Source organism: Rhinoderma darwinii, chromosome 4, assembly GCF_050947455.1.
Source record: "Rhinoderma darwinii isolate aRhiDar2 chromosome 4, aRhiDar2.hap1, whole genome shotgun sequence".
Taxonomy (NCBI): Eukaryota; Metazoa; Chordata; class Amphibia; order Anura; family Rhinodermatidae; genus Rhinoderma; species Rhinoderma darwinii.
The window spans coordinates 4,012,239-4,037,912 of record NC_134690.1 but is presented as its reverse complement, the minus strand read 5'-3'; the positions used below and the strand labels follow the sequence as shown (position 1 = coordinate 4,037,912).

Genomic DNA, 25,674 nt, shown 5'->3' with positions numbered 1-25,674 from the left:
ACCTAAGTGTAAAAAAGAAAATGTATTTTTTGTCGCCAAATTCCGAGAGCCATAAGTTTTTTTATTTTTCCGTTGATTAAGAGGTATGAGGGCTTATTTTTTGCGGGATAAGCTGTAGTTTTTAATAATACCATTTTGGGTTGCATGCAATGGTTTGATCACATTTTATTTGGGAGATTAGATGACTAAAAAATAGAGATTCTGGCGTTTACTCTTGTTTTTTTACGGCGCTCACCGTGCGGGTTAAATAACGATATATTGTAATAGTTCAGACTTTTACGGAAGCGGCGATACCAATTATGTTTATTTATTTACTTTTTTACTATTCTCTAGGGGGAAAATGGGAAAAGATTTATTTTTAACTTTTAATATATATATATATTTTTTAACACAATATTTTTTTTTAAATTTAACTCATTTTTACTTTTTTTATTAGCCCCCCCTAGGGGACTTCAACCAGCGATCGTTAGATCGCTTGCACGATATACTGAAATAGTAATGTATTGCAGTATATCGTGAATCTGCCATGCACAAAGATGGTAGTCCTGGAGGCCTTCATTAGGCCCCCAGGCAGCCATAGCAACTATCACCCCCCCGTGATTGTGTTGCGGGGGGCAAGATGAGCTTTTAGAGGGGGTCGATCCCCTCTTTCTAACGATTAAAAATGCTGTGGTCGCTATTGACCTCAGCATTTAACGAGTTGAACAAGCGGGATTGCGCTCGAGCGCGATGCCGCTCATTACTCTGAAGTGTCGGCTGTAACAAACAGCCGACACCCGCATCGTATGGAGCGGCTTCACTCCGTGATCCCGCTCTATACTACCTCTACCCGACTATGACGTAACTGTATGTCATATGTCGGGAAGGGGTTAAGCACCCTTTATAGGTTAGGGAATGTTTTGTTGCACAATAGAGGCAGAAGAGTGCAGCCGCGTGTGTTGGCGTCTCCTGGTTGGGAGACGCCGACATATCCTCAGTGTCCCACGGTCGCGGCTGCCAGTAAGTGTAGCGTGCTGGCTGTCAGCGACCGTGGACACAACAATAGTCTATACTCTATACATTCCTATGGCATTAAACAAGCTCTGATAGATGAAGAACAACCTCATGTTCAGTGAAGGACAAGAAAAAAACTGAAGCTGGAAAATAAATGACCCCACGATTCATATCAACTGAGGATTTGTCTATTTTTATAAATGAAAGGTTACATTTAAAATACAATTTATGAGCTGCGTGAAGGTCCAACATATTGTCCCGAACCATTCAGGCCCATCATAGAGGATATGTTTTATGGGGTGAAGCTGAAGTGTTATATCTAACATAAGTAAACCACGTGTTCTTTATGTAGGATCATCGACATCATCGTTGAACATTAAACAATAGTCTCATCTGCTTCTTCCCTCCAGTAAATGTGTTCTTGAGTTCAGTTCTGGTCTCCATAAGATAATGTAGCATTTTGGGAAGAATATACACCCTAAAAGTCCAGCACTAGAGGTTAATATGGCAAATATCTCCACAGCCACCATGTATTTCCCTTTGGTACTTAGATAAGCCGGGATCATGGCTACCCAGACACTGCAGAACACCAGCATGCTGAAGGTGATGTACTTGGCCTCATTAAAACTGTCCGGTAACGTCCGAGCTAAAAAAGCTGTAATAAAACTAACAGCTGCCAAGACCCCCATATAACCCAGGACAGAGTAGAACCCAATAACCGAGCCCTCATTACACTGCACAATGATCTTTCCCTGATAGGAGTGTATGTCCAGCTCCGGGAAGGGAGGTGCTAGAGTCAACCAACCCATACAGATTATTACTTGGATGGATGAGCAGAACAACACCAGGGAATTTGACCACTTGCTTCCAATCCAGCGTTTCCATGCGCTGCCGGGCTTGGTGGCTCTGAAAGCGATGCACACCATGACAGTTTTGGCCAAGACACAAGAAACGGCTACTGAGAAGAGGATTCCAAATGAGACCTGACGTAGCAGGCAAGTGAGGTCCACTGGATGTCCAAGGAACAAGAAGACACAGAGGAAGCTCAGCATGATGGAGACCAGGAGAAGGAAGCTCAGGTTTCGGTTATTGGCTTTCACAATGGCCGTGTCTTGGTACAAAATAAAAGTCATAAGAATCATGAATGTAAGAAAACAAAATATAATAGAAACCAGACAAATAACCAGGACGATTGTGTCATCTGTGTAGGAGAGAAATTCCAGCAATCTAGGAACACAACGATCCTTCTTCTCATTGGGCCAGTCGAGATCTGTACATTTCATGCAGCTTTCACTGTCTAGGAAATAGAAGCATAAAAAACATCAATATACAGAATATTCAGTATCCAAAATGTGGTCAATATACCCTCCCTCCATAATGATCAGTGGAGAACACCTATTTCTAATGTCTTCATACCTGTCAAGTTGGAGATTTCTCCCGGGGAGCACTGGACACAATCATAGCAGCAGGAATAGATTCTGGACTTTGAGACTTTCCGGGTTCCTGGTAAACAATTCTCTGAACACTGAGATTCGGGGACCTAAGAAAAAACAATCAGAACTTATTGTTTGTGTAGAAAAAAGTCTAAATAGTCTAAGGTCCTTCGAAGATCCTTAGGCTATAATACATTGATCCTCTATGATGGAAAGATAAATAGTCTACTGCACATCCTACACTGACCCAGAGCAGCCGCCATCTCACCTTGTTGATGCTATTCTTCCATAAGATGTCCTCTACGTTGATATTAAATGTAGAATCATTTTGTATTTGGTTTGTAGATCCAACATATTTTAATGCATGTGATCTATTCTCTAAACTGCGCCAATTCACAATGGTATATTGTGTAGAGAATTCTCCATTTTCATAGAAGAGACGATTTCCATTAATATCTTTTTGGCTTCCCAGATAACGGTGAAGCTGTGAAAATGAAAAAAGCAAATGTGTCTTGTTACTCCCAGGAAACCACTCACATTCATGTTTAATGTCTATTTCTACTGAAGTGCAAAGAGTCATCGATAAACCAGAGGGGAACTGTACATGTCCCATAGGATTTACTGTAAAGTGACTGGACAATAAAGAAGCCACTGGTTTGTCTATGTCCATACATAAAAGTCAAATCTGGTCTTGGCATTAAGGTGCCTCAAGATATCACACCAGTGAACCTCATCCAGCCACATCTGCAGGGCAGTGATAGCGGTATGTCACCAGGCTCCGACCAGTACACTGACAGGCAGAGGCTGCTTATCTGGTAGGACATGTCGCCGGATAGGGTTTAGTATGAAGGATTGTCTGAGTTCTGTGACTCCACATATGCCCACATCTCATGCTAGGACATGCCCCCTGCCACTTTAACATTAGCTATCTTAGAGACCACTGAGGACCTCTGGGGTAACACCAATGGTGGATTAAAGGGAATGTGTTGCCAGAAAAACATGTTTTTTTTTTAAAAATTAAACATTTAGTGTGTGGGTGATTAAACATTGTTCAAATTTTTTTTATTTTTTTGCACGAGTCCATGTCATATTATAAATTATTTCTAATTTATAATACTACCCATTTTTGGTCACTAGATGGAGCTGTTCCCAAAATTGCAGCATTGCAACATTGGGTTAAAAGCCCTCGCTCTAGTGTGCTCTCAGCATCCCCCCCTCCTTTATCCTGGCTAGTGCCGGGATAAACGAGGGGTTTGAACGGTGTAACCTCCTACACTGTGTGTCGCCATTTTTTGAGGTAACCCACAGTGTAGTAGGTTTACATACAGTAGTAAACACACACAAACACTAACATACATTGAAATCTCTTACCTGCTCCTGCCGCCGCGGCTCCCTCCGGCCCGTCCGCTCCCTTTGCTGCCGCTGTTCCATGTGCACAAGTCCGGAAGCCGCGACCGGAAGTAGTAATATTACTGTCCGGCCGCGACTTCCGGTCCACAGGAAAATGGCGCCGGACGGCGCCAATTTCGAATAGGACTGTGTGGGAGCGGCGCATGCGCAGTTCCCACACAGACGCCGTACACGGCAGTCAATGGGACGGGAGCCGTTCGCAGTCCCTATGGGACTGTGGCTGCCGTGTTCCATGTCTGTGTGTGTCGTTAATCGACACACACAGAAATGGAACAAAAAATGGCAGCCCCCATAGGGAAGAAAAAGTGTAAAAAATAAGAAACAGTAAAACACAAACACACAAATGAAAATAAACGTTTTTATTAAAGCACTAACATCTTTAACATATAAAAAAATTATTTGTGATGACACTGTTCCTTTAAGTAGACCATAGGCCGTGGGCTGTTTTCCAAACTTGGACCCTCATTCTCGACCGCCGCCCTACCTTGACTTGTCTATAGTCAATACCACCTTTCTGTGTGAGCATTGACCAATATGTGTTATGATTTCCCTTTTCAAAGGGCTGTATCCCTACATACTAACAGTCTCCAACCTTGGCTGACAGTATCACACTGTGTAGGCACACATCCTCATGACAATGGGAATGGTAACACCGATTTGTCTATTAGACCTGGACTACACAAAGACTTTGTGGAATACAAGTATTAACTTGACCAGATGACAGAATTGACCACTCCTCTATAAATTCAGTGACTCACAAGTGATGTCTTCCCTGATCGGAATCATTCTTTTTATTTTCTTCTCCATCTGATGCCAACCATTAGGGTGACTTCTCCAGACCACTGTATAATTTTCTGCTGAGTCCTCTTTGCTTTTCGCTACTGCAGCCATTTCCAGCCTCTATAGAAACACAAAAATTCAGACACCAAACCCCCTAAATTGTTCCATACCCCATACCAGATTACTAAGCAAATTCAGACCCCAGACCCATACATTAACTCAGACCAATAAATTCAGACCCCAGACCAGACCCTAGAATACATACAGACCCCAGACTAAACTATTGCAGTTCCCAGATCAGAGCCCCCTAAACAAATACGGACCCAGAACAGGCACCCTAAATAAATACAGACCCCAGAACAAACCATCGAAATAGAGACACCAGACACCTAAATTCAGACCCCCAAACCTGTCCCGCAAAACTAATACACACTTCAGACTTGAGCTTCTAAATGCAGACCCCCTAAACTTATACAGACCCAGGACTTACTCAGCAGCTCAAACTCTTTTATATGTAGTCTTGCTGCTCTACTCTCTTGTTTAAAGACCTGCCTACATGATCTTGTGTCCTTATGTCTGCAGGTCCTTTTGTAGGAATAAATGCATGGATTTTAAAAGTGGTTTCCAAACGTATACTTTTCAAACCAAGTTATTTTCGCCACGCTCCCGCTATCCTCTGGTTTTTACACTATAAATTATCCAACAGCCTAGCCCTTTATATTACAAGCTCTAATAAAAAAAGGACTAGGCTAGTGGATATGTGCTGCCACTACTGGTAGCATAAAAATCAGGCTAGATAGTGCCACACGCAGTGCCCCTTGTTGATAGTGTCCCACACTGTACCCCAGTAGGAAGTGCCACACACTGCTTCCTGTAGAAAGTGCCACAGTGTCCCTTGTAGATATTGCTACACACTGCTTCTTATAGATAGTGCCACAGTGTCCCTTGTAGATAATGCCAAAGTGCCTCCTGTAGATAATTCCACACACTACCCCTGTAGATACTGGGATCAATGTGTTTAAGGATAAGACAGCCTCTACGGATGTGATCATTGCCAAGTTAAATGAGAAGTTTGCTGCTAGGTCACAATTGGTAACCAGTATGCAAAACATCATAGAGGATTTTTCACAATTTTTACCGCCCATGTCTTTGTCACTAAAGTCAAGGCCTGATTCCGCTGTAAGTTTGAATCTACAGGGCAAAAAGGGGGTATAGCAAAGTGATTTATCAGATGTCCCAAACCGTGATCCCATCCAGAAAACCAAAGGTAACAAGGTTACTAAAGTGCTACGCCAATGTAAGCGTATGATAATCAGAAGTGTGTCCCTAGCCATGCATAACTTTAAGAGATCATTGGCTGGTGACTGCCCTAAGTCCAGCAGAACATGTACTATTAAATGTTTTGCATGTGCCGGCTCAGGCCATATTGCTAAGTACTGAAAGTCTTTGGGTACTAAGAAATGTGGTCCTGTTAAATGTTTTATATGTGGTCAGATGGGACATATTGCTAGGAACTGCCATGGCATAAGCAACCGTGGAAAGCCTAGTAAAGAATGAATAGAAAATGGCCACATGACAACAAATGGTGGATTTAGACAGGGACAAAATCGCTGCTTTAGAGTGTCCTTAAAGCCTTATGTGCTCCACCATGTGCTCATGGATATAGGTGACTAACCACAACTGGGGAGGAGTTCAGCTGTGAATTTTTAGTAGTCCATAAATTACATGTTCACAGTGAGGTGTTATCTCTTTGATGTCTGTACTGTTTGTTTATGCTCTTTTGTGTTTGTCCCCAGTTGTCCTTTTATTTTCATTTGTGGTTCCTTCACAGATTCTATTGTGGTGTATCCCTGGTTATCAGTAATATGTATTTATACTATATGGGTGTTGCCTATATTTATAATACATAATAAGAAAACCACTCCAGGAAAATAACTGGTGATTCAGCCATTGGATAATGGTGTATTTGCTAGTTCTGAGAACTAAGATCAGGTAGAGAGGTGTGAACAGGTAACATAAGTTCACTTGTAGTGTTATGTTATACTGCGCAGCTAGACCTTGAAGTTCAGGATGGTAACGCATTTACATCTATAATTGCAGAATGTTTTAATTGCTCTCTAGTTAGGATATAATGTTGGAATTATCATTTTAATGTGAATTCCAGTAGCGAGGTCCGGGCAGGTAACATAAGTTTATGGTGTAGTGTTATATGTTATACTGTGCACCCAGACCTGGGAGGTTCAGACATTTAACACAATTTCATCTGAGGCCTAATGCGAGTGCAATTAAATACAGTGAATAAATGTATGGCTGATTATTTGTGTTTAACTAGGGTGTTCCTTTAGGAAAGATTGACAGGGGAAGGTAATCCTGGCATTACACCCATATCTTGATTTTAAGATAATGGGTTTGGTAAGACGGGGAAATAGTCCCACAAACCTGAGTATTGTGAAGAACCACAAAACAATGCTTCATCCGCAGCTCCCCTTGGATATCCTAACCTATAAGGGCAGCCATCCATATCTGTACAGATAGATGTTGGAAGAAGGAGGATTTGATCCTCTGCCAAGGTTATTAGAACCAGGTGCCTTGACAACAGTCTTGAGATACCGAAGGGACCTGTGAGATGAAGGTCAACCCAATACCCTCTACAAGCTTAAGGTACATGGGTCAAGGGTATTGGTGTTGGTCCCGAGTGCAATATGTTTACTACACCATCTATGTGACTAATTACACCGGAAGAGCAATACTCCTCCAAGGAGCATTGTACCTTTTTGTATTGTCATAGGTATCGATGTAGCAGAACGGAAGAACTCCAGTCACCCCTGAGTAGGGGCTCGATATCCACCCAGATGCTCCTGTAAGACTCCATCTGATCCCTCTTGGGTTCAGTGAGGAAGAGGATATCGTGGAGAAGTGTAAAGGGTCTGAGAATCGAGCCTCCATCCCATTAAAGCATGACAAGACTACCAAGGTTTTGCATGCCCTGAAAAGAGACTCAGAGGTTTTCTGGTGGGTGAGCCTGTTCGGGTACAACCCCAAAGTAATTTTGCTCTTCAACCTGCTCATCCACCCTGTGATAGTACTGATGAGTGAAAGGAGTTGTCCACTAAGTAAACTAGGTCAGGCTTAAAACATGAACTTGGATTAAGGATTTAGTACTGTCCTGTGACCAGCAATTGCCGAGTTTATGTATATATATTTGTGTAGTGTAATATAAATCAATGTGTCATACAAAAATTTTCAAGGTGTACATATAGACATTCTAGGCAAACTCAGTGAGGACATGCCCGTCCCACAGTGAGTGAGTATGTACGTATAGGCGGGCATATATTTACAGCCTGTAGTCACCCCATTAATTTGTGTACCTTTCACGTGTTTATGGAGGAGTAGTGAGAAATGCTGTTTGAGCATGAATCTCTATATGTACATATACCTATGGTTTGGGGGGAATATTTTTGTGTTTTAGATTATTTTACATTTTGTGTTTATGATTGGGAAGTGTGTAGGAACCCTTAGAGATACAGTAGGTAAGGTACACACATTTTATGGACTTTTAACTTCGTTCTATGGACTTTGAGGTTTGTTCGATGGGCTTTGCGTTTCTATGGACTTTTGAGTTTGAGGACTGGCAGTAAGGTGTACTTGAGGGGATAAGTGATATTCGGAGTACCTAAATCCAAAATTACACTTCATTCCATCTACCACCATTACCAGTAACGAGTGAAGTTGAGGGGGTAAATACAAATTGACAAAAACTTCCACAAATGTCATTGTCGTGTTCCCGACAACAGGGCGATTATAAAGAGAAGTGTTATATCTATGTACATGTCAGTGTAGATATTCCTCCAGAGATAGGTGTGTATCTCTACCCTCCAGGGGAGGTGGGAGAAGACAGTGGACACATCCAATGCATTCCCACTGTCTGCCCCACCCTCACCAGGTATTGAGCTTCCATGGGATGAGCCATAAACAGTCCCATGGACCCCCCGTTGCACATGCATGAGCAGGTGATGTCATACAGATGTGCACGGACAAGGTATAAGAGGGGCAACATGCATGCTGATCGCTTTATTGCTCCTGCCTCCCTCACCAGACACCAACAGCTCTCTTGTTGCCTGCTCCCCACCACAGTCCAACAGACCTCTTTCACACCAAAGGCACCACTAAGTATCATCACACTCTCTCTCTGCCTCTCCTACTTTTCTCCCCCTCAAACCCTTCTACCACATATAGTGAAGGAAATAAGTATTTGATCCCTTGCTGATTTTGTAAGTTTGCCCACTGTCAAAGACATGAACAGTCTAGAATTTTTAGGCTAGGTTAATTTTACCAGTGAGAGATAGATTATATAAACAAAAAAAAAGAAAATCACATAGTCAAAATTATATATATTTATTTGCATTGTTCACAGAGAAATAAGTATTTGATCCCCTACCAACCATTAAGAGTTCAGCTTCCTCCAGAATAGTTGCATGCTCCAAATCAACTTGGTGCCTGCATTAAAGACAGCTGTCTTAAATGGTCTCCTGTATAAAAGACTCCTGTCCACAGACTCAATTAATCAGTCTGACTCTAACCTCTACAACATGGGCAAGACCAAAGAGCTTTCTAAAGATGTCAGGGACAAGATCATAGATCTGCACATGGCTGGAATGGGCTACAAAACCATAAGTAAGACGCTGGGTGAGAAGGAGAAAACTGTTGGTGCAATAGTAAGAAAATAGAAGACATACAAAATGACTGTCAATCGACATCGATCTGGGGCTCCATGCAAAATCTCACCTCGTGGGTCATCCTGAGGAAGGTGAGAGCTCAGCCGAAAAACTACACGGGGGGAACTTGTTAATGATCTCAAGGCAGCTGGGACCACAGTCACCAAGAAAACCATTGGTAACACATTACGCCATAATGGACTAAAATCCTGCAGTGCCCACAAGGTCCCCCTGCTCAAGAAGGCACATGTACAGGCCCGTCTGAAGTTTGCAAATGAACATCTGGATGATTCTGAGAGTGATTGGGAGAAGGTGCTGTGGTCAGATGAGACTAAAATTGAGCTCTTTGGCATTAACTCAACTGTTTGGAGGAAGAGAAATGCTGCCTATGACCCAAAGAACACCGTCCCCACTGTCAAGCATGGAGGTGGAAACATTATGTTTTGGGGGTATTTCTCTGCTAAGGGCACAGGACTACTTCACCGCATCAATGGGAGAATGAATGGAGACATGTACTGTCAAATCCTGAGTGCAAACCTCCTTCTCTCCACCAGGACATTAAAAATGGCTCGTGGCTGCGTCTTCCGGCACGACAATGACCCGAAACATACAGTCAAGTCAACAAAGGAGTGGCTCAAAAAGAAGCACATTAAGGTCATGGAGTGGCCTAGCCAGTCTCCAGACCTTAATCCCATCGAAAACGTATGGAGGGAGCTGAAGATCCGAGTTGCCAAGCGACAGCCTCGAAATCTTAATGATTTACAGATGATCTGCAAAGAGGAGTGGGCCAAAATTCCATCTAACATGTGTGCCAACCTCATCATCAACTACAAAAAACGTCTGACTGCTGTGCTTGCCAACAAGGGTTTTGCTACCAAGTATTAAGTCTTGTTTGCCAAAAGGGTCAAATACTTATTTCTCTGTGCACAATGCAAATAAATATATATAATTTTGACAATGTGATTTTCTTTTTTTTTTTTTTATATAATCTATCTCTCACTGGTAAAATTAACCTATCCTAAAAATTCTAGACTGTTCATGTCTTTGACAGTGGGCAAACTTACAAAATCAGCAAGGGATCAAATACTTATTTCCTTCACTGTATTACCACTACTTCCCCTTGTAACCACTTTCCTTCCCTGGTAAGCCATCATGCCCTTCTATGAGAATCTGGTAGGCTCTCTGTCTATAAGGGCAATACGACAAAGACGGAGGGCCCTCCATTGAATATTCCTACTGATCAGAGCCTTATAAGCAACTTCCCGTATCAATGCCAGACCCCCTCCCTCCGGTACTTTAAATCGACTTTATCATTTTTAGACATTACCCATTCTAATGCCCCTAAAACTTCTCACAAAACTCCAGGTTGATTTTCTACAATTCACTTTGGCCCACAAATTGCCCTATAATTTCAAAGTGGGTTTTGTTGGCCAGTAGAGAAATGCAGGACTTGGCTCCTCCAAATGTCATATCTTATTATTATTATTATTATACTAAATGGAGAAAAATTGATAAATTGTGGCTGGTGCATCCCGACTCTCTCTTATGTAAATCTCCTTATTCTCACTAGCAAATACACTACTTGGGTCTATAGCCTTTACTGGAGATGTATGAAACACCTGTGACAAAAGGTTTCCCTCTCCTCCCCAAATTCTCTATTATCCTCTTTCCCTTACATCAAATAGCCTTACATTGGCCATGACCAGACATGATTCTCAAGTAGACTATTTCAGTATGATGATATATTTTTACCTAGGTCTAGAATTTTATACTCTGTTCAGGGTCTGTAAATTTAACCCCCCCCCCCACTCCCCGGGGCAAACACAGGTTTTTAAAGGGGCATTTCATGCAAAACAAATTATTTTAACCACGCTCCCGCTACCCTCTGGTTTTTATGCTACGAGTATTGGTCTGCACGCATCCCCCAGCCAAGACCTTTATATTAAAAGTTCTAATAAATAGTTAGAGCTCTAGTGGATATGTGCTGACTGTGGCGGAACGGGTGACGGTTACAGGCATTGTACCCAAATACAGGTTAAGCCTGCCGCAAACCGTCGCACTCCCGCCATCCGGGTGCCATAGCTTAGATGGCGCCCGGTGCTAGATATGTCCCCTCAAACTGCATTACGTTATGTTTGATAACCAGTTGATTTGTATTGTATTGTATTCAGTGCTGCTTCACTGTCCTCCCCCTCTAGGGTTAATCTTACACTGAAGGAGAATGAGTCACAGGCTGAGAGCGGGAACTTGTGTAATGTAAATAAGAAAAAGGAGGGGGCCTGTTCCCTGAGGGAGGGGTGAGTGAGGGATATAGTGGTGCTGGATGAGTTCTCAGTTAGTTGCAGCCCAGGAGAGGATGAGATAGCAGTGTGAGCTGCAGGCAGGGGCTGTCTACCTCAGAGATGGTACCTGACCTAGGGACAGTAATAGAGGACAAGTGCTGGAGTCCCATCTAACTAAGGAGGATCTGGAGACACCCCAAAGGATGAAAGGTACAGTGGAGAGACCCCATAGTGAGGTAGCCTGACCCATCCAGCCCTGAGGGGAGAAGCAGTGATGCATTGGTTCTGTGTGTGTCTGTCCCTGTTAATAAACGCGCCGCTGTGGCTTGTCCCCTGTTAATCTGTGTCACCTGAATCTATTGCCCACATTCTCTTGGCGTAAACCGACCCCCACTGATCCGGTTTCGCCACATTTGGTGGCAGCGGTGGGATAGATTCAGCCCGTTCTAGGGGAAGCGGCAGGGGATAGGTACCCTGGTACCATCCGGCGCTTCGCGGCCAGACCTCAAGGGCGGACTGCCACACGTGCTGCAGTACAGGGGGACCACAGGCACCTAAATCCCCAGTCATGGAGCCTGACTCTATGGATCCTCCCGGCGGAGCAGAGGCTGTCCCCTATGGCAGCTACCTCCGAATTACACTCCAAGAGCTGTGCCGGTTCTGGCGTATTGCCTTCTCGTCCCGCGACATCAAGGATCGGCTGATTGAGAAGCTCCAAGCCTGGGACCTGGCGAACCCGGCCGAGATGGGAGAGATGGCCGAGGGTGACGTTGACTACTGCCCCGAAGAACCGGCCAGTCGCCAGGGAACCGGCCGTAGCGCCATCTTGGACACCCAGGCCCTGCGGATGGGGGATCTGCTGACCGCTCTGGGGCCTTAAAGCTCCGAGGCCGAGCACCTGATCATCGTTGGGGCCTTGGCCCGTGCAGTGGCACCCCCAGAACCAACAACCCCAATCCCTGCCGGGCCCCGAATACCCCAACTACGATACAACGACCTCCCCAAGTTGGATCCTTCTTCCACGGATATCGATGCGCACCTAACCATGCTGGAGACATAGCTACAGGTGCATGACATCCCCACCACCGAATGGGCTCGCTACGTGGGGCCCAGCCTGCAAGGGAGGGCCCTTGAAGTCTACCGGAGCCTAGGTCCAGAGGACGGACGGGACTACGGTTGCCTCCGGGACGCCCTGCTGAAGAGGTATGCGATCACCCCAGAGACTTACAGAGAGCGGTTCCGTAATTTGACGCTCGCCGGCCAGGGTACCCATGTGGAACTGGCAGCCCAGCTCCGCTTAAGCTGCTTCAGGTGGGCCGAGGGGAAGAAGGCCTTCAGTCGGGAGGCCCTGGAGGACCTCGTCATTTTGGAGCAACTCCTCTCCAGGATGGAGGTCCCCGTTCGTGCCTGGGTCGCGGACCGCCACCCCAGCACCCCTGAAGATGCTGCCTCCCTGGCCGACGAGTTCTTGGCCCACCGACCCCAGTGGAGAAGCCTTCCGCGTCAGGACCAACGCCGAGAGCTCCGAGCCCCTACCAAAATAGTGGAACCACCCCGGCCAACTTAGATGAGACCCCAGCCGCTGCCTACGGCCGCCCTGATCCCTCCAAGAACTCCCGCCAGTGTTATGGGTGCCACCAGCCGGGGCACATCCGACAGGACTGCCCCCTGGCCCAATCAACGGTGCCCTTTCCCAGACCAACCCCAACCCGGGTCGCCTTTTGCCCGGAGGCGGGCGACCCTGATGAGTGTGACCACCTCCTAGATGCACCAGAGGTGGAGGAGGTGGTCTACCACGTAGAGCTTGCGAGCCTCGTGACGAACCAGGTCCCTGCCAGCATGCAGGGCCACCGACAGCCCGTGGTACTGGGACGCCGCACCGTCCAAGGACTCCGTGACTCGGGGGCATCCCTCACCCTGGTAAGAGCGTACCTGGTTCCCCAGTCTAAGGTTCTTCCCCAGCAATTAGCCCGGATTGCCCTGGCGGACGGACAGCAGCGGTCCATTCCCCACGCCAGAGTCTACCTGGACTGGGGCCCCGGAAAAGGGGAGGTCGAAGTCGGGCTCATGCCGGATCTCCCCGCCAATGTCTTATTGGGGAACGACCTTGGGAACGGTCTCACAAGTCAGTTCGCTGGGGCCGTGACCCACAGCCAAGCCCGGGAGAACCTTTACCGGCCTCCACCACCGACCCGTGTAACCACCGAGGATCCTCTCGCGGAAGCCCCGCCCCCCGAACCGCCGGTTGTAAGTACCCAAGCCCCTGACGCCTCACAACTGACCGACAGACCTGGGGAGGTGGATAGGGTCGCTTTTAGGGAGGCCCAGCATACGGATCCTTCCCTGTCCTCTGCCCGTAGCCTTGCCGATCGACCACCCAGTGGAGGGGCCCAGGCAGGGTTCCAGTGGGACAACGGGCTGTTGTACCGGGTCGAAGCCCCGACCAAGCCTGCGTCGCCCTGGACCGCCTCCAAGCAGCTGCTTGTTCCCCAAGCCTACCGTGCACGACTGTTAGCCCTGGCCCACGATATACCCGCGGCGGGTCACACTGGGAACAGGTCCACCAGGGCCCGGTTCTCGAAGGCTTTCTTTTGGCCAGGGCTGACTGAGGACGTGCTGCGGTACCGAGCTTCGTGCCCTGTCTGCCAACGGGTGGCGGGGGCCCCGTGCAAGGTGCCGCTCAAGCAGCTGCCCCTCATCCGAGAGCCCTTCCAGCGGGTGGCCATAGATCTGGTCGGCCCCATTAATCCCCCCAGCCGAGGGGGAAAGCGTTACATCCTAAACCTGGTAGACTTCGCTACTAGATACCCGGACGCAGTGGCTCTGTCCTCCATAGATGCCGAGCACGTCGCCCAGGGACTCATGGACATCTTCAGCCGGGTGGGGTTCCCGCGTGAGGTACTCACAGACCAGGGATCTCAATTCCAGGGAGAACTCATGCAGGACTTCTGGAATCGGCACGGGGTGAGTTCTCTAAGAACCACCGCCTACCACCCCCAAACGAACGGACTGTGTGAAAGGTTCAACGGTACCCTCAAGCAGTTGCTACTCTGATACGTCCACTCGGAGGGGAGAGACTGGGACCGCTCCTTGCAGCAGCTTTGCCTATCGAGAGGTGCCGCAGGAGTCTACCGGGTACTCCCCATTCGAGTTGCTGTTCGCGAGGCGGGTCCGGGGACCCTTGGACTTAGTCTGGAAAGGTTGGGAAGGGCAGTTTGCAAGCCCGGAGATCCCGGTAGTAGACTATGTGAGCCAAATGCGGGAGCGCCTAGCACGGCTGATGGATTTGGCCCATCAGCGATTGGAAGTAGCTCGAAGCCGTCAACGGGACGAGTACAACCGTAGCGCCCGAACCCGAGAGCTGGGGGTGGGGGAGAAGGTGCTGGTCCTCGCGCCAGTACGAGGCAACAAGTTGCAGGCCAATTGGGCTGGACCGTACACTGTAGTGGGGCGACAGGGGACGACGAACTACCTAGTAGCCCACGACAAAGCAGAAAAGCGGGTACGGAACTACCACATAAACCGGCTCAAGGCCTATGTTGTAAGGGAGGTAGGAGCGGTCGCGATATGCTGCCCGCCCATGGACAACCCTGACGTGGACCGCATCCCTGACCTACTGGCAGAGGCCCGACGCCAGACAGGGCTGGCAGATGTGCAGCTTGAAGTCCAGCTATCGCGCTTGCAGAGTAGGGAGATGGGGGAGGTGTTATCAGCCCAGGAGGCCTTGTTCACCGCGTCCCCCGGACGTACCTCCCTAGTCGCTCACGAGGTCGACACTGGAGGAGCCCGACCCCTGAGGCAGCCCGAGTTCCGAGTGGCTTCCTCAGTGCTGACCGCGATGAGAAAAGAAGTAGAAGAAATGCTGGAGATCGGGGTCATTGTACCATCTCACAGTCCTTGGGCCACCGGCAATGTGTTGGCCCCCAAGAAGGACAAAACCACGAGGTTCTGTATAGACTACCGGCGGCTGAACAAGGTAACCGTTACGGATGCCTATCCGATGCCCCGGATTGATGAGCTGCTCGATAGGCTGGGAGGGGCACGCTTCGTGTCCACTCTGGATCTCAGCAAGGGCTACTGGCAGATTCCTCTGACCAAGGAAGCCCAAGAGCGCTCGGCGTTCCTCACCCCGTTCGGCCTGTTTGAATTTATGTGCATGCCATTCAGGATGAAGAACTCCCCCGCGACCTTCCAGAGGGTGGTCGACCGGATCCTCGTGGGGTGTCAGGAGTTTGCCCAGGCCTACCTGGATGATATCGCTATCTTTAGCGAGACTTGGGAGGAACACTTGGGGCACGTGGCGCAGATCCTGGAGCGCATCCGGTACGCCGGCCTCACCATCCGCCCTGACAAGTGCCAGATGGGGATGGCAGAAGTCGCCTACCTGGGTCACCGAGTGGGCAGCGGACAGATCCGCCCGAGCCGGCCAAGGTGGAGGCCATTCTCCATTGGCCCCGGCCGGCCAACCAGAAGCAGGTTAGGGCCTTTCTGGGAGTCACAGGGTACTACCCAAAATTTATCCCGCAGTATAGTACCCTAGCCAAGCCCTTGACCGACTTGACGTCCAAAAGGTTCAGTCGACTGATGCCCTGGTCCCCTGACTGTGAGGCGGCCTTCGGGAGCCTTAAGACTGCCCTCTCCACCTCCCCTGTCCTGGCTGCCCCTGACTTCCACCGGCGGTTCATAGTCCAAACCGATGCCTCAGACGTCGGGCTGGGAGCGGTACTGAGCCAAGTGGACCAGGTGGGCCACGAACACCCGATCGCGTACCTCTCCCGGAAGTTGCTGGACCGAGAGAGGGCATACACAACCATTGAGAGGGCATACACAACCTGGCTGTCGTGTGGGCTCTAAAGAAGCTCCAGCCCTACGTTTATGGGAGGGAGTTCACAATAGTCACAGACCACAGTCCTCTCAGTTGGTTGAACCGAACCGTCGGGGACAATGGGCGTTTACTACGGTGGAGCCTGGCCTTACAATCCTATAACTTTACCATCTCTCATAAAAAGGGCCGGGACCACGGGAATGCTGATGGACTCTCTCGGCAGCAGGACACTGATGGGCGGAGACTGACAGCACCGGGCCCAGATTTCATCACTGACCCGACAGAGGGTCAGCAGGACTGATTCTGGATCTAAGCTGGGGGAGGTCTGTGGCGGAACGGGTGACGGTTACAGGCATTGTACCCAAATACAGGTTAAGCCTGCCGCAAACCGTCGCACTCCCGCCATCCGGGTGCCATAGCTTAGATGGCGCCCGGTGCTAGATGGGGATATGTCCCCTCAAACTGCATTACGTTATGTTTGATAACCAGTTGATTTGTATTGTATTGTATTCAGTGCTGCTTCACTGTCCTCCCCCTCTAGGGTTAATCTTACACTGAAGGAGAATTAGTCACAGGCTGAGAGCGGGAACTTGTGTAATGTAAATAAGAAAAAGGAGGGGGCCTGTTTCCTGAGGGAGGGGTGAGTGAGGGATATAGTGGTGCTGGATGAGTTCTCAGTTAGTTGCAGCCCAGGAGAGGATGAGATAGCAGTGTGAGCTGCAGGCAGGGGCTGTCTACCTCAGAGATGGTACCTGACCTAGGGACAGTAATAGAGGACAAGTGCTGGAGTCCCATCTAACTAAGGAGGATCTGGAGACACCCCAAAGGATGAAAGGTACAGTGGAGAGACCCCATAGTGAGGTAGCCTGTCCCATCCAGCCCAGAGGGGAGAAGCAGCGATGCATTGGTTCTGTGTGTGTCTGTCCCTGTTAATAAACGCGCCGCTGTGGCTTGTCCCCTGTTAATCTGTGTCGCCTGAATCTATCGCCCACATTCTCTTGGCGTAAACCGACCCCCACTGATCCGGTTTCGCCACACTGACCACTACATATAGTATAACAAGCAGCTTAGAATGTGAACCACACTGCCCCCTGTAGATAGAGCCCCACACCTCCCCTGTAAATAGTGCCACAATGTCCCCTACAGATAGTGCTACAATGCTTCCTGTAGTTAGCGCCAATTAGCCCTTGATGGTAGTGCCACACACTAACCATGTCAATAGTGTCACACACTGTCCCCTGTAGATAGTGTCACAATGTCCCCTACAGATAGTGTTATAGTGCTCCCTTTAAAAAATACCTCAGTGCTTCCTTTAGTTAGCGCCACAGATGCCCTTGTTGGTAGTGCCAGACAATGCCCATGTCAATAGAGTCACACACTGCCCCCTGAAGTGCCACACCTGTATGTAGTGCTGCACACACCTGTCCCTGTTACCACACCGTCCTCTCCTCCAGTAATACAGGGCTGATCTCTTTTGACCAGGCATGCTCCAGCAGAACAAGGCAGGTGGCGTGATTACGTATTTCTGTCGCCTGCATTGCACCGCCTGTATTAGTAGTAAATTGCCGAATTGTGTGGCAGGGAACTGATGATTCCCTTGCCTTGCCAGTGCTGCAAATTGTATCTGCATTCATAAGGACGCGGATAAAGTTGAGTACAACAGTATGTAAGGACCTACTGGCCTGGTCACTGAGGGGTTTCCTGGTAACTTTACACCCACCACACACCTGTATGTGCCCCCGCCGCCAGTCCAAAGTGAATTTATTTAGTGTCTAGCTTCTCTTTGATTTCTGCTCTCTAGCTTCCATTGTCTTAATTTCCTAATTGGTCTCCCTATTGTGGCTCCTGTATAAGCCGGAGCCTTGTGGTACCTCCTTACTAGACTATTAAGCTTTCTGCTTGTGGTCTAGTTCCTATCCAGTGGCGTAACTACCGCCGTAGCAGCAGTAGCGGCTGCTACGGGGCCCGCGGCATGAGGGGGCCCGTGTCGCCCGCCGGCACGGGCCCCCACCATGGCCGGAGGCTCGGCTAGCAGCCGCTATGGCTGCTACAGCGGGACGCCACTGAACACTACGGCAGAGCAGGGAGGTATCTCCCCGCACTGCCATTAACTGGTTCCCGACCGCTGGCTGTATTTTTACGGCCAGCGGTCAGGGTCCTTAAAACCCGAGCCATAGACTTTCTACGGCTCGTGTTTTAACTTGCTGCCCGCGCGATCGGGCAGCTGAATGTCAGTGACTGCCGGGGACGCTGAGGAGAGGATAGAAGCAGCTTTCGCTGCTTCTGTCTTCTCTGATCACTTGTACACAGCGCTCAATGCGCGCTGTGTACAGGAATAGAGACAGCAGCAGCGGCGCTGTCTCTATTCCTCCCGGTGATCATGTGACTGGTCACATGATCGCCGGGTGCCGTTCGTGGCAGACTGCTGCTGGGTCTTACTAGACCCAGCACAGCCCTATCACTGACAATCGTCACTATGTGAGGGCTGATTTCCCCTGTAACTGGGGCTGCTGTGCAGCTCCAGTTACAGTGGAAAAACATGGTGTAAAAGAAAGAAAAAAAATATATAAAGTTCCCCAAAGGTCTTCTTTGACCTTTGGGGGACAGGCCATAGTAATAAAAAAATAATAAAGTAAAGTGCAAAAAAAATGTAAATAATAAATACACATAAAATACCCACCCCCAAAAAAACACGTTCCCCCCGCCAATCATTGTTGTAACGCTAGCGCTGACCCAATTACCCTAATATAGACATGTAATATATAAAAATTTACGTAGACAATGACGATCACAAATAAAAGGTCTATTTTAGGGTAAAACTGTTATTACCAAAAAAAATAAATAGCTGAAATGTAAAAAAGCTTATTTTTTTACTATTATTTTCAAACTTTATGAATAAAAATTCTAAAATAGCAAAAAAGATGTGTATAAAAACAATAAAAAATGAAACCTGCATTGTCTACGGAAAAAACGTCGCAAAAATCACGTCGTTAGCCCAACAAATAAAAACGTTATAGCCATTTAACTAACACGTGCTAAAAATGGCTAAACGGTGTCTGGTCCTGAAGGCGCAAAATAGAGCAAAATACATGTATCCCCCCCCCCTCTCCACAGGACATGTATCCCCTCTCCACAGGACATGTATCCCCTCTCCACAGGACATGTATCCCCTCTCCACAGGACATGTATCCCCTCTCCACAGGACATGTATCCCCTCTCCACAGGACATGTATCCCCTCTCCACAGGACATGTATCCCCTCTCCACAGGACATGTATCCCCTCTCCACAGGCTATCCACAGGACATGTATCCCCTCTCCACAGAACATGTATCCCCTCTCCACAGGACATGTATCCCCTCTCCACAGGACATGTATCCCCTCTCCACAGGACATGTATCCCCTCTCCACAGGCTATCCACAGGACATGTATCCCCTCTCCACAGAACATGTATCCCCTCTCCACAGGACATGTATCCCCTCTCCACAGGACATGTATCCCCTCTCCACAGGCTATCCACAGGACATGTATCCCCTCTCCACAGAACATGTATCCCCTCTCCACAGGACATGTATCCCCTCTCCACAGAACATGTATCCCCTCTCCACAGGACATCTATCCCCTCTCCACAGGACACGTATCCCCTCTCCACAGGCTATCCACAGGACATGTATCCCCTCTCCACAGGACATGTATCCCCCTCTCCACAGGATCTCCACAGGACATGTATCCCCTCTCCACAGGACATGTATCCCCCCCTCTCCACAGGACATGTATCCCCTCTCCACAGGACATGTATCCCCTCTCCACAGGACATGTATCCCCTCTCCACAGGACATGTATCCCCTCTCCACAGGACATGTATCCCCCTCTGCACAGGATCTCCACAGGACATGTATCCCCTCTCCACAGGACATGTATCCCCTCTCTCTCCACAGGACATGTATCCCCTCTCCACAGGATCTCCACAGGATAGGGGATACATGTGTGATCGCTGGCAGGGATAGGGAGAACGGGGGACTGAAAGTCCCCTGAAGTTCTCCATCACAAACCTCGGACTTCCGGGGTCTGTCGGCAGCTCCGTAGAAATGAATGGAGCGCCGGTCGTGCTTGTGCGCATGCGTGACCAGCGCTCCTTTCATTTTTATTGAGCTGCGCAGACGCCGGAAGTCAGAGGTTAGTCATGGAGAAGTTCAGGGGACTTTCAGTCCCCCGTTCTCCCTATCGCTGCCAGCGATCACACATGTATCCCCTGTCCTGTGGAGATCCTGTGGAGAGGGGATACATGTATTTTGTAGGACACACTGTAGGTCGCATTTTTTTGGGAGGGGGGACGCTGTATGGTGTTCCCTACAGGGGGGGGGAACGCTGTATGGCGTTCCCTACAGGGGGGGGGGGGGGTGGCGGTATGGCGTTCCCTACAGGGGGGGAGCTGTATGGCGTTCTCTACAGGGGGGGGCTGTATGGCGTTCCCTACAGGGGGGGCTGTATGGCGTTCTCTACAGGGGGCTGTATGGCGTTCTCTACAGGGGGGGCTGTATGGCGTTCTCTACAGGGGGGCTGTATGGCGTTCCCTACAGGGGGGGCTGTATGGCGTTCTCTACAGGGGGGTCTGTATGGCGTTCTCTGCAGGGGGGCTGTATGGCGTTATCTACAGTGGGGCTGTATGGCGTTATCTACAGGGGGGGCTGTATAGCGTACTCTACAGGGGGATGTATGGCACTATCTACAGAGGGGGGGCTGTATGGCGTTATCTACAGGGGGGGGCTGTAAAAAAGGCACTATCTACAAGGGGGGGTGTTGTGTGACACCCAGGGGAGGGGGGGCCCCAGTCAGAAGTTTGCTATGGGGCCCAGTCTTTTCTAGTTACGCCCCTGTTCCTATCTGCCTTATGTTAATACAAACTGCCATTTCTCTGTGTACTAAACTTGGACTGTTTCCTGACGACCTATTGCTGTTTATATGTGTACAGAAGCTGGACTGTTACTTGATTACTCTGGCAGATTTATTATCCAATGGCTGAAACGATCAGGCAGGACTTTGCAAACAACTGACACTAGCTGCAGGTTCCCCAATAAATGTAAAACCACCGGTACCTCTGTTATTACCAGCCACTGGAACCCCTATAATTGCAAGCCATATCCAATATAATTACCAGCAGAAGTTCGCCCATACTTTCCAAACACAGTTCTCTATATAATTTCCAGTCAAATTTTCTCCCCCATCAATTGTCAGCCACAGTTCACCATCATAATTTCCAGTCATAGTCCCCCCTCAGTAAAGGCAGAAGAGGTTAGTAGTGCAGTAACTACAAAGAAAGATTTCTAAGCTAGCAGACAGTCACCTACTACCCACGACCAGATCCCGTGATGTTTGGTGGGGTCTAACCAGTGGAGGGGTGAGGTGGGGAGGGGTTTGACTAGATGAGGGGTGAGGTGGGAGGGGTCTGACTAGAGGATAGGTGGGGACGGGTGGGGACTGACTAGAGGAGGGTTGGGGTCGTTTGGGGTCTGACTAGAAAAGGGATGAGGAAGGTTAGAGCCTGACTAAAGGAGGGGTGAGGAGACGTGGGGTCAGACTAGAGAAGGGGTGAGGAGGGGAGGTGTCTGACTAGAGGAGGGGTGAGGAGTGGTGGGGTCAGACTAGAGGAAGGGTGAGGAGGGGAGGAGTCTGACTAGAGGGGTTTGGAGGGCAGCAGTCTGACGAGAGGAGGAGTGTAGTATGACTATAGGAGGGATGAGGAACTGTGGGGTCTGACTAGAGGAGGGGTGAGGAGAAGTGAGGAGGGCTTAGGAGGGTTGTGATCTGACTATAAAATGGGTAAGGAGGGGTGGGGTCTGATTAGAAGAGAGGTGGGGTCTGACTAGAGGACGGGTGAGGAGGGGTGGGGTCTGACTTGAGGACGGGAGAGGAGGGATGGGGTCTGACATGAGGATGGGTTAGGAGGGTGTGGTCTGTCTAGAGGACGGGTGAGGAGGGGTGGGGTCTGACTAGAGGACGGGTGAGGAGGGGTGGGGTCTGACTAGAGGACGGGTGAGGAGGGGTGGGGTCTGACTAGAAGAAACTCTTTGGCTGCCGGCTGGAGTTTTTTTTACTTGTTCAAACTACCCATGATCAGGGAGAGGTTAGTGGAGAACATTAGTCTGTATATGTTACTTTTTCCAACGTGTTGGTGTTTGTGCCAGCACCGAGCTCAAACTTACTTTGACCTTACCAGGATTGTGCTACATGCTGACACTTCTAATAAGACATGTTGTTCTATTCCTCACCCAAGTAACTGAAAATCTAAAATCCTAATACATGGTCAGTAAACACCTCAAACATTGACTACATGGTGAAGGTATCAACACTAAAACCAAACCAAGAGCATTGGGGTCTGTGCCCATCAATGTTACTACTTTTCAAAACCATCTTATTGCAATTTGTTCTATCAAGTAATTACCCGTTGTCTGTATTTATGGAGAAGAGCGGTCTTATCATCAGATCGTCTGCCTGTAGACATGTGTAGATCGTGTAAAGCTTGTGCCAATAAGTAAACAGCTTTATACACTCGGTCAGAGAGTCCTTTGAATTGAAAGCTAAAAAAATTTGTTACCCGTAGTGTCTCAGAACAGTTATGAAGAGATATCTTGTATATAAATTGATGGATTTCATTCATTTGAGGATCTCTTGATAAACAGCGCAGGCTATACAGCCATATATGAGCCAGTAACATATCTTCTGGATGACTTATAGTCTGGAAACTTTCATAGAAGCTTCTCATATCTGGTACAGGCAGTGGAGAAGGTTCAAGAGCCAAACTCCCATTAAATGCTTCTCTGTGATGGTACACAAGATATGTCATTGAACCAAAAGCCGGACCAAAGACCAGAGTCTTATCATGGAGCACACCTTGTAAATAATATAACCGATCTCCAACATGTTCAGAATACGTCCCACAGAGTATAATGACCTGGGCTGATGACTGTCTAATAATCTCGGAGTTACTTCTTTCAATATTATCTATGAACTGTAGAGGCTCATTGTTGACTTTTATAGTGTAGGCCACACAGATTCCATCCATGGTCAGATATTGTGTCAAAAGCTGCATCTCTTCATTACCACTCTCATTATCTGAAAATATGATTCCAACCCATGTCCATCTAAAGAACTGGATCATCTTAGATAACAGCAAGTAAAACTTCTGGTCACTTTGTATTGTTCGGTAAAACGTTGGGTAAAGATTTCGATTGTTTAGAACAGAACTTGTAGCACCGAAGCTGATCTACAGAAGATGGTGACACGTAAGAAATCAATAGAAGAAAATTTATATGATGTCATCGGTACAACAGCTAAAATATATTTAGAAAAGGTCAGAAGAGTGAAGACAATTTATATTAGGAAAAGGGTCTGGAACATAAGGCGTGAACCAAGGTATATGAAATCCCGGGGGTATGGACAAAGACTAAGACTCTGTTCACATCTGCATTCAGAGCAGGTTACAACATATTTGACAACATAATGGTGGATGTGGTGCTACTTTTGGACAATGTGACGGAACCTGATGGACCCCATTATAGGTCAATGTGGGTCCATTATTATCCTTGGTGTAAAGAGACATATAGGTATATATATATAATCAATACCAGGATAAGTCATGCCGGCCACAGGTAAGTCATTCATCCTGGTAGTGATTATATATGTCATGCCCATGGCTGCGGGCTGTCAGGCTCACTCATCTCCTGACGGCCTCCAATGCCTAAGCGTTGTTGTCATACGCTAAATTTGTCTATGCAAATGGTCTCCTAGTGTTTTCCAGTTCCCAGTATTCCCCGTACCTGTATCCTGTACCCCGTGCTATCCTGGTCAAGTGCCATGCTGAGCTGTATTCGTGCTGTGCAGTATCCCACGCCTGTCCTGCTTCTCCACGCCTGACGGCCACCTGCTGCCAAGTTCCAGCCAAGCCTGCCTTGCTACTGTCCGAGCTGCCACAGGTACACTATACAAACTATAGACTGTAACCTGCGCCCTGTTGGCCAGCTGCCATACCGTCAAGGGGGTGCGGCCCAGTGGGTCCACAAACCCAACGTGACAATATAAATACCTTTTGGTCTCTTTACATCGAGGATCTTGTTCTAGACATTGAACCTTGTCTGATGGGCCACTAATATATAGACTGTGACTTGATATTTATGTGGCTGGGGTTGTGGTCGTCTTCATCTGAGGTTGTTTCTAATTATCTTCTATAACTCTTTGTATATACAGTGTTTATAGGGGGGCAGTTTGTCCAAATGTATGGATTAAAAAAGAGTGTTATTTTTAGACTATTTGGTCTGTGTGGCTCATGGAATTTCGGAGCTGAGATATTTTTTTGTCATATTTGTGAAAATATTTTTGTGTCTTGCTTTTCAAGTCATGCTCTGGATATAAACAGTGGAGTCCCATTATTATGATCAGCAGCTAATATCCAGATTAACCGCCATGTGCAGCACGGACAGCAGCTAGACGAGCTGGGAGGGACTCGATAAGGTGCTGGTCGGTGGTCTCAGGTATCTGGAGCCGCGCTGACTGCAGAACATCCCACATTAGCTGGAGGGTGCGTGGGGGAGGATCCATGGAGCGAACAAGATGATAAAAGATACAGCCACCTTGTGATTGGTCAGTTCTTACCATGTGATCTGGAGCAGTTACACAGCTCTTCTCTTTATGAATGAGCTCACTATACCCTTTTCTATTGGATGGATCACATCATGTGATCGGTTTTGGTTACATAGTTTCCCCTGTTTATGAATTAGTTCATCTTCGTTCCTCTCTGGATGGATCATACACCCCCCCCCCCCGATCCTCTTACTCTGGTATCAGGATATTTGTAGTTCTTTTTAGTGGCATTTACTTATGGAGGTCATCACTTTGTACTATATGGATACATCATGTTTGTCATTTTGATAATATTTTGTACATTCATTTAGGGGATCTCTGAACATCAATTATGTTTCCTCTGCATATGTCGGTGTTTTTTATATTATTTTATATGTATTTTTGTATATCACATATGATGTTGTTATACCGCACCTGTTTGTTAACCCCTTAAGGACGCAGCCTAGTTTGGGCCTTAAGGCTCAGAGCCCATTTTTCAAATCTGACATATTTCACTTTATGTGGTAATAACGTCGGAATGCTTAAACCTATCCAAGCGATTCTGAGATTGTTTTCTCGTGACACTTTGGGCTTCATGTTCGTGGTAAAATTTGGTCGATA

At 47.9% G+C, this 25,674-nt stretch overlaps 1 protein-coding gene across 1 annotated transcript in view; it reads right to left on the bottom strand.

Moving 5' to 3' along the window:
* Positions 1–1,187: 1,187 nt before the first annotated feature.
* Positions 1,188–25,674, bottom strand: part of LOC142759172 (vomeronasal type-2 receptor 26-like) — a 64,292-nt gene continuing 39,805 nt past the window's right edge. The window contains exons 5-8 of the mRNA XM_075861092.1: positions 22,880–23,701; positions 2,695–2,910; positions 2,410–2,533; positions 1,188–2,290 (exon numbers count right to left, since the gene is read on the bottom strand). Of these exons, the coding sequence (XP_075717207.1) occupies positions 1,383–2,290; positions 2,410–2,533; positions 2,695–2,910; positions 22,880–23,701 (2,070 nt within the window). The 3' untranslated portion in view covers positions 1,188–1,382. The remainder of the gene's footprint in view (positions 2,291–2,409; positions 2,534–2,694; positions 2,911–22,879; positions 23,702–25,674) is intronic.